Genomic DNA, 9,883 nt, shown 5'->3' on the forward strand with positions numbered 1-9,883 from the left:
CATCCTTCGATTCGCTCTGACGAAGGGCTATCGCTCGAAACGTCAGCTTTTATAATCTCTGTACGGTGGCCAATTTACATTATCAACTCCGTTGATAAACCAAATTTTAATGTTAAATGAACGTTGTATTGCCTTACCTGCAGTGTACTGTCGTTCTTTTGCATCAGAAGTGGTATTTTGAGCGATTTTGATTTTTTTCTCTGGCCCGTTTGAATGAATTTTTGAGCGAGAAGTATGAGAAGAAGCGTGAATTTTTCGGCCATTCTTCTGCGAAGTTTGAAAGCGAAGGAATAGGGGCGATTTTCTCGGGAAAAATTGCCCCGGGGCTGGAACTGTTCAATAATTACCTCCCATTGGTACCCTTGTCCTTCTATAGTCCAGTTTCAAGTTCTCTATGAGCGCTGAATAAAAACTCTGAGGACGCATTTTTACAGGGTTAGCCTCCATCTGATGTGAAATATATTCAAAAACCCCGGCACGAAGGTGCCTGACATTTGAAACTAAACAATAGACAGAGTTGTCAACAAGTCATCCTCCCGCTGGAATTTGTAGATATATTCACTTCATATGGTGGCTAACCCTGTAAAAATTCGTCCTCAGTGTTCTTATTCAGCGGTCATAAAGAGCTTGAGAGGCACAGTGAACCGAACTCGAAATCTTCAAAATCGCTCAAAATACGACTTCTAAGGCAAAAGAGCGACAACACACCGCATGTAGGGTAATACAACCCTTATTTAACATTGGTCCATGCACATATTTATCGATATATCGCTTTAGAAGAAGCAAAAAGAGAATCCAATACATTTATTATAAAATTACAAACGGTTACACCAACAGATTGTGTGGGCTCCCTGTGATGTGAATGATTTCATCCTCTGTTTTTACTCTGAAACCACTCGCACCAATTTATTTTTAGGATGTACGACGTGAACGAGGTCAATGAATTGCGAAAGTTCTATTTTGAGGCGACGTTTTCGTCGACGGTACAGTCCAAGATCTTGAGGTCCCTAATTTCTGCATTAAAATTGCTGCGGCAGTGTTCTCGTCACACAGTTGTTCCTTTATATTAAAGATTGCTCTCTCCTTGGTTGACGTAATGGATCCCATTTTGCTCCTTTATCCTGTCCCTTGCACCACTTCCCGTTCCACTTCGCAGATAAACGCTGCGAAAACTTTGACTTGGGCGTCGCAAAGTTCCACGAATATAAGAGCTTAGTTTGGACGAGCTGGTGAAGGACACACGCATTGAGAACATCCTCTTTTGCCGATCACTTCCGCTTTCATCTCTGTCTTGACCAGAACCTCTGATGAAGCCTTTAAAGCCGTTTCTACAGCGAGCTTGAAGAGTCCCAAATATAAACGGGTTTATACAACTATTAGCGTAAACTAAGATATTTGCAAACACTATAACATCAAAGAAGTATTCCGACTCGAATCCTTTTCCGTAATCATGCCAGAGCCACACGATGTGGTTAGGCAACATGCACAGCGCAAACGCGACGACAGCCGTCACAAAAATTTTCACGATGCGCACATTGCGATGTGCACGAGTCCTCAACATTTGTTTTCCAATTAGACTTCGTTCAGAGTCCGCAACAACTATTTTGATTTTTTTTATATCTCTGTAGAGCTTTCTACCGATTCTAATATAAGCGACTGTAATACCACAAAGTGGGCAAAGGTATAGCATGGTAAATACACTCGTGGTGTAAGCCTTAGCGTAATGTGGTCCGGGCCAGTTCTCCAAACAAGACACACCATCGTGGCCAAGTACAGAGATATAGGGAAAAACAAGAAGGGTACTCCCCAACCAAATGACCACGATCACAATAGTTGCCTTTCTTCCCTTCATCCGAGGTTTCAGTGGGTACATAATAGCTCGATGGCGCTCCAGGCTCATTGCTAACAACGTTGATACCGAAACTGCCATGAGGATTGTCTGGAGAGGATAAACAATCTTGCACAAGAACGAACCAAATGGCCAGTATCCTGATAAACGCTCAATAATGTCGAGCGGAATACTTATAATACTGGCGGCCAAGTCAGTTATTGCCAGGTTTAGAATAAAATACTCACTTGTTTTCCGTTTTTTTCGACTGAGAATGGCTAAGCAGATTAGAGCATTTCCAACTGAACCGACGAGGATTATAATAAAGTAGAATAACAATTGCAGGATCATTACGACTTTTGACGTTTTTTGATCGACTGGCTCTGTGCCATTTTGTGAAATGTTTCCAGATACCACCCAGGTGTCCATGTCGCTTCTCAAAAACGTCGCGAAGACTTCACAACAAGTGTAAGAAACTTTCTGAGCAGTCTAAAACGCAGTTTCGAGGACTTTTTCTCCAACATGTACTTAATTCAGCCAAATATTAATACACCTGCCCTTTCACCGTAAAGGCGTCGTGTTTGATCGCGGTGGATATTGATGGAGGTAGGCTACTCTAGCTCCTTTGATTGCTAAAACAGAAAAACAAAATGTTGTTTTAGCTTTGCATATATGAACAGTGAAAGACATGTGACGCAACCATTGAACTTGTATGTCCGATGGAGAACAGTGAATTTCTCGGCATGCTTTTACCACTGTTGAGAAAATCCTAACCTTTCGTGGTGTCGAAAACATTTTGAGTTCACGAATTTTACCAACATTTGAAAGGTAGAAGGTGATGTAGCCTTATGTCATTTTTATAACCTGATTATAAGGAATGTATGTAATACCTTTTTCCTCCAAAAGAGTTGTGTGCGTCTGTACGTGTGTCTCCCGGCCAACACAGATCGTTCTTGGGACCGTGTTCGTGACTGCAATAAATAGAAACGTGCATATCTGAGTAATTATTTCTGTGTTATATCGAAGCAGTCACAACAAAGGTGCATTAGGCCCTTATTGCAGCCACAAATAATTAATTTTTATTGCCTTTAATTTTCAAAATTACCTCATCGCCATTAATAGCTGTTGTACTGAACTCTCTGCCGACAGATAATCGCTCTGGTCGAACATTCTGAACTTTGGTTTTCTTATTCATTTGCAGTTTCAAAGCAAGGGGAAGTCATTTGGCTTGGTAATCACAGCTACATGTTTTGTGTCTTGATAATCCCAATATTGTCACGCGGACAATTAATTAATTCACGTTGGAAGTTTTGACGTATCAATGGAAACTTCTCGAAGACAATATTTTGAGACGACATAACCTGCCTTCCCAAATAGCTGCCACTGACATAAGAACAGACAGTTCCCTTCTGGAAAACGGTAATTATGATTAACCAAATGAATTTTGAATTTCCAATCCAGCTGTGATAAGTAAAAGAAGAAATTTTCTCAACAATTTGACTATAAAGCATTGCGATAAAAAAGCGATGAAGTTTGGACGTTAGCTTAACGCCATTTTTAAGTCAAACCTTATGAATGAAGGCCTTCCGCATCTGAATGACGCAAGGAAGACGACATCAAGTAAGAAGAAGAATTGCGATCAACAAAAAGATGAATTTAAGATATTTTTTCACAAATCAGCATTTAGCAAGTGCTAATTAGCCAATACAAAAATACCATAATACTCTTTGTTTGTCCCTCCGATCCAAAATTTTGCATAAACATTGTTTTCATTTTCTCTTGGGACTTATAATAGTCCCAAGAGAAACTGGAAGCAATGCTTGTGCAAAATTTTGGAGGGACAAACAAAGAGTAGTATGGTATTTTCTATATTGGCCAACGGTCGCTGGCATAGAACTTCTATGATAGGTGCTACGTGTCACCTTAACATCCTACTGACTCAGAACACTCCACGTCGTAGTCTAATAGGCCATTTTCGAGTTGATGTCTGCCTCCTTTTGGATTCAAAGCGAGTCTAAGTGCGAATTTTTTCTTATAAAAATTATTTTTTATTTATATGTAAAGTAGAACTAACTACCGTCACAAAAACTTCGCACTTAGACTCGCTTTGAAGAGGAGGCACACGTCAACTCGGAAATGGCCAATTGCAATTAGAAGACTGTCAGGAGTCGTCCATCTTAGTTGCCCACGTACTCGCACGAACAATCCTTGCATGTGAATGATAGATACAAGAAACGAAGGACAAAAACAAACGTTTCGTACAAAAAAAAAAAAAAAAGAACAAAAAGAACAAAAAGAACAATTAATCTGTTGATTATAAAAGTGAAGGAAATGTGGAATTTCCGCAACCCGATTACTGTCGATTGAAGGCTAACCTTAAAATCTCGCCCACACGATGCTTGCGCACGTGTTATGACCACCATAGACTCTTGCGAGTTGCAATTTCAAAGTAGTCTCTTTAACAGAAACCCGACTCTACAGTGAATTAGTACTCTTAGGGCCGTCGGTCTGTCGATAAGATTTGTTTGACTTAAATACGCTCTTTAGCGTGCTTCCCAGTTGAACGAATCATCTCCGCCGGTCCGCCACGAAAATCTTGCATTTATTTCGAATTTTGGAATAAAGGGAATGACTTTAATTGGTTGGCGACAGATTTACTAACGCGGTTCTTTATTCATAGGGTATGGCATGGCCGCGCGGGGATACGAATTTTATCTCCTGATAGCACATTGATGAAATGTCCAGATTAAAAAGATCTTGTTTTTATTCATTTCCGAAATGGCGAAAAAGTGGTTGTGTAACGTGGAACAAGATATGAAAGTTATAAAAAAACACAAATCATAATAATGTCAAAATGAGCCATAAAATGTTAATATAGTAGAAAACAATTATACTCAGTAGTAATAGTTTTCACTTCGTCTGCCTCCGCCTGAGATAGTATGAAAGACAGTTGAGATGCGTTTAATTTTGCGCTGAACATGTCGCACCTGTTTCCGATTTGCGTGTGACAAATCGTCGCCCCTGTCTCTGATTTGTGTCCGGACAAAATCAATTTCTGAGCCAGGCAACTTGATTTGCATCAGATTTGCTTCAATGTTTGATTTTTCAATCGCTAACCTGAACAGCACTTTGGTCCTCCTTGTGAGTTTCTACTTCGTGACTTCTAAAACACATCGGTGTGTAGGAAAATAGCAATACCTGTGCCTAGAAATAAATTTGCTCGGGGAAAGGGTTGACTCAATGAATTACTAGAGATCCTGGTTCAAGTTTATAAAGGCATGGCTATTCCGGGGGTGGGGGAAGAGGTGAGGGGTAGAGGGAGGTTAGCATTTTTGTAAATGTTTGGGTTGTTTCAGCTATCATACCCTTCACGCCCTACATCCACCTACTACGGGGGGCATCAGTCTTTGCATCAGTCTTTGGAATCCCCTAGTTCCTTTCAGGTCGTTCTAACTCTCAAAACCTCGGCTTTCTAATCTTCTCTCGGAGGTCAATTTGCCTTACTAGTTTATCACCCACTGGTTAATTAACAATTATTACATACTCAACAAAATATCTTGTTTCTGATTGGCCAATAGCGAATGCATAAATAGGTTATAGAGTGCAATCCAGGTTATAGAGTGCAATACGGAAGTTGCTATGGAAACACCGAGGAAGCGCTAAATTTGAACACCAAAGTGAAAAAAAAAAAGGCTGACAATCGGTTTGCTTTGTCAAACCAAAACATCGTTGAGCAACTTAAAGAAAATGCGAAAAACAAAAACACGTTGAAAGCTGCACAGACCTGGTTGAATGTCTGGCAAACATGGGCGACTGAAAGAAAACTAAACCCAAAACTGGAACAATACGAGCACGAACAATGTAGCGCGTTTGAATAATTTTGTTGAGAATATAATTAAAAAAAAATCGTATGAACCTGCTCGTGCATTTCGTGATTTATGGTCACTCGTGATGTTTTGAAAGTTCCCAAATTGCACTCGCCTACGGCTCGTGCAATTTTGAAAACTTTCAAAACATCACTCGTGCCCATAAATCACGAAATACACTCGCGTTCATACGATTTCCTATACTTATTCGATGAGAGCGCATTCGATGTGAGATGGTAACCAGTTTTACGTGCAATAAGCGCGAATGAAATATATGTGTGAACGCTTGAAAACTTGGAAATTAACCAATCAGTTTCTAGCTTGGCAACACTTGACGCAATCAGTTTTCATATTAGATCATATGGTATCTAAGCTGATAACCGAAATCGAGTGAACCAATCAGAGCGTTAGAAACGCAATATCCGAGTTCGAAAATTAAATAAAGGGTGGTTAAATTTCTCTCACTTGCTTTAAAACGGCGGTATAGGCCTGGCGTCTTAGATGGATTGGAAGACTTTTATTTCCTCGAATAATAATTGGAAAGAAATCCCTAACTATTTATTATTTTGCTATCTTACTAAGCTGTTTACCATTTCACTAGACTTTTTGAATCACATAGCTTTCAGTTTTTGAATCCTTGCAACAGTTTCATCAACAATAGTAAATAATACCGAAACAAATGGACCTTCCGTCTTCTCAAATTTTAAGCAATTCATTTCCAATTTTCGCCTTATTATAAAGATTTCTATATTTTTGTATTCTCTTCATTAACCAGGCAAGTAGCTCGTAAAATGTGTGACCGTGGAATAACGAGTGCAGCTGTGCAATATGAGGGTTTAAAAATTATATGTCTATATTACGCTTTCTCAATTCAAATTACATGAGAACTGTCATACGATTTCTTGAGCATTAAGTAGCGAAAGGTTCCTCATTATTATGGTTTAACGCTTGCAGGCTTTCTCGAGCTCGCTCGCTGTTTTCTTTGCTTGTTTTGCTAACCTATCATATCCTTCATATACTGATCTCCGAGCACCAAGAACCAAATATTTCTTTCTTTAAACTAATATCTACATTGTATTGTGAGCTCAGAAAATGCACTGTATAAGTAAGAAAATAACACAAACAGTGGTGATAAACATTGTATTCCAACGCATTTTTTAAATATAGAACTTGACGTTTCGTATGCTAGTCAACATACATATGAAACGTCACCATACGTCACCATACGAAACGTCAAGTTCTATATAACAAAAAATGCGTTGGAATACAATGTTTATCACCGCTGTTTGTGTTACGATGGCCTAAGAACAAGAGTTTATACGACACTGTGTTCCATTAGGGTAAGCCACAAATGTTTCACAACAAAGAAGTTTAATTAAACTAACACACAATCTCACAATTTCCCGCTTTCCCCCCTCATTCGCGAAGTACAAAGTTCTCGGCATGTAGAACTATACCGCTGGGCTAATATACTACACATACTCTACAACTGAAAAATAATATTTCCCTGAAAGTGTGTAGTGCAAATTCTGTGCCTTCAAGAGGTCCTGTTTAGTTGCCCTTCGCAAACTATATATTCCGTGCAGAAAAAAAATTTTGGTCAATTTTGCTCTGGTTTAGATAATTTATTTTTGACACGGTTTGGGATTAATTGACGTTCATTCCTCCGATTAGAATTGATAATGTTCTCAATATATGTCAGCATTTACAACACACTTTGCTGTATAGATGGCGTATGTGTCTATTTAATATTTACGTAGGACAGATTGATTGCTTCGAAAAGGGTCATTTAATGTTCAATAATACATTACGCTTTCATTGACTTTTAATTTCTTTTTTCACAAGAGCACGTGAAAGCGATAACGAATATCTTTATGTTCAATGGACGAAATGCATTGGACGGATGAAGAAAATGAAAAATCTCTTCCTATCTGTTCGTTTCGCGTTGTTTATATTATCGATATTTAGTCCTGAAAGGCGATTTACCTTTTTTTATATTACTTAAAAGGGGCAAAGTATTTTCCTTTCACTGGAAATGCTGATAATTTTCATGAAATTCATAGTCTCTAAAATAACAACACAGATTGTGTACTTGTGACCATAACTACAGCGGTGAAATTACTTACGTTCTTTTGCTGTTACGAATGGCAAAAAAAGGAAAAGGATATATTGGGATTGGCCAACTCAGCCCGGGTTTGTTTCAAATTCTCACATTTAGCCTTTAAGTAATGGACAAAGATGTTTAGGCTGTTCTCTATAGCCTGAAAACGTAATCCCACATCGGTTTCTTGAGGTATGCCATAGGGTCGATAGGGAAGGATTTCTCAGTATTATTTTCTTATTATTTTTTCTTCTTCTTGTATATGATATAATCCGTCAGATTTCCTCTTTTGTCGAATTGAATCAAATAATTTAACTCGACCGTAACCCCTGCTAGGAGAATTCAGCGTTAATAATAGGGAAGGCAGAAGAAAATTTTCTGTGTGTGAACAAAAAGAAGTCAACACGGATTATGCTAAATTAAAAGAAAAAAAGGCTAACAGCAACTGAGAAAGTTTTTGGCCAAGATTCGATTTGGTGCGATTAATTGTTTTCGGTAATTTACAAAGAGCCTGCGAATTGAAAATTAATATTTTGGACATATATTTTTATCAGGAGATCGGCATGCATGGGCTATTAAGATTACCTGTAGGAAATTTTCAGCTGCTTGATTTGTTCAAGGATATATACACGTTTTTGTTCAATTGCGCAGTGTTCAAATAAAAAGGAATAGGCAGTCCCTTAATGAAGGGACTGTATTAGTCTGAAGTATACATAACAAGTTTTGATTGAGGATCATCTGTGATTCCCTTCAAGCGTTCTGTGTCATCACACCTGATATCTCATTAAAAGCCCAGGAGGTCCTTTTTCAGCTTCTTAATCATGTGCCTATTTTAAATCGCGTTTATTCTCAGCGGTTCTTTTGTTTTAAATACACAAAATTCATTGGGTCACTGGCCGCTGAAGATGGTTGAAATTCAGACTATAGTATAAATGCCGCCATGCGGCGTTTGAAACAACTACCAAAGAGTGGCTCTTACTGAATTCGCAAAAAACCCTATCAAGTTCAGTTATGTAAAAGATTTAACATGGAGGGATAGCCTATTTGTTAGCAAGAAATCTAAGTCACATTCTATGGAAATCAAACGTTATTAGCACAGTCGATCCCTGTATACGATTAAGCAGCCTCACCGAGAATAACTTTAAGATATTAGAGAGGTTTCGCGTTGCGTTTTCGTGAAACGGGAAACGGAAAGTTGCGATTTGGTAAAAAAACATCAAACCTCTCTTATGTTCTTTTTTGTCTTGCTCCTTTGAAAAGTCGCTCGATATCTGGAGCTAAAGGGCAGAAATATGTTAATATCAAACAGGTTTCTTCCATTTTTGGCAAAGCGCAAATTTTAGTCCGAATTGGCCGTTTGCCGTATATTCGATGAAAGAGATTTAGCTTTGCGTTCAGGGCAAACGACAAACATGACAACAGGCTGAAATTTGCGTTTTGCCAAAAATAAAAGAAACTTGTTTGAATCTAGCTAATTCCTTGACTGTTAGCTATAGATATTATGCAACTTTTTTAAAAGAAAGTGATAAGTTTATAGAATACAGCAACATTCCTGTCCCCGGCTTTGTAGATTCACGTAACTCTCTAATAGTTGTACCAGGGCAAGTAAAGTCGGGATATTAGTGACAACTCAAAACGTTGTTAAAAATAATTCAGCGTCTTTCATGCATCATTTTGAATTTGTTTGTCTCAATAATCTGTATTTTCTCAAAAACTGAATAAACAAATAAAATACGCTGGCTTATTGAAGTTAGTCTTTGTTTGATCTTGCTTTTTTCTGTGATTATTTCCTTGGCGTTTCCAGCTTCTGATAAGAATCCACAATCTCTGTCGCGAATGTCTTACATTGCACAAAATCATGGTTCTTTCAGCGAGAATACTTTTAATTACATCGATCTTAATGCAAAGTACGCTTTTTGTGAGCCTTCTCATATCTATTTCCTTCCCATTTTTTTTTCAAATTGGAAAGAACCTTCTAGAAAAGGAACTTAGGTGTATGTGAACTTGCGCCAAATCTTACAATAAACCAGTAATTGCGACCACTTACCTCAAGGACAAAAAGACAAAATATTCTGCTTAACTCGTCGA

General features: G+C 38.3%; 1 protein-coding gene and 1 long non-coding RNA gene across 3 annotated transcripts; one reads left to right on the forward strand and one right to left on the reverse strand.

Annotated features, from left to right (window-relative positions):
* Window positions 1-286: 286 nt before the first annotated feature.
* Window positions 287-9,038, reverse strand: LOC138057428 (neuropeptide FF receptor 2-like). 2 transcript variants are annotated; one of them, XM_068903456.1, is made up of 3 exons: window positions 9,018-9,038; window positions 2,719-2,799; window positions 287-2,460 (listed from the first exon to the last, which is right to left on the reverse strand). In XM_068903456.1, the coding sequence occupies exon 3, from the start codon at window positions 2,255-2,257 to the stop codon at window positions 1,067-1,069; it is 1,191 nt and encodes a 396-aa protein (XP_068759557.1). In that variant the 5' UTR covers window positions 2,258-2,460; window positions 2,719-2,799; window positions 9,018-9,038; the 3' UTR covers window positions 287-1,066. The 2 variants fall into 2 exon arrangements, with proteins under 2 accessions (XP_068759557.1, XP_068759556.1); XM_068903455.1 differs by lacking the exon at window positions 9,018-9,038 and adding an exon at window positions 2,934-3,047.
* Window positions 2,562-4,695, forward strand: LOC138057429 (uncharacterized). The gene is made up of 3 exons (XR_011133667.1): window positions 2,562-2,656; window positions 3,030-3,247; window positions 4,509-4,695. It is a non-coding gene; the product is annotated as an uncharacterized lncRNA (long non-coding RNA).
* Window positions 9,039-9,883: the final 845 nt, after the last annotated feature.

The sequence above is a fragment of the Montipora capricornis genome, chromosome 7 (assembly GCF_036669925.1).
Source record: "Montipora capricornis isolate CH-2021 chromosome 7, ASM3666992v2, whole genome shotgun sequence".
Classification (NCBI taxonomy): Eukaryota; Metazoa; Cnidaria; class Anthozoa; order Scleractinia; family Acroporidae; genus Montipora; species Montipora capricornis.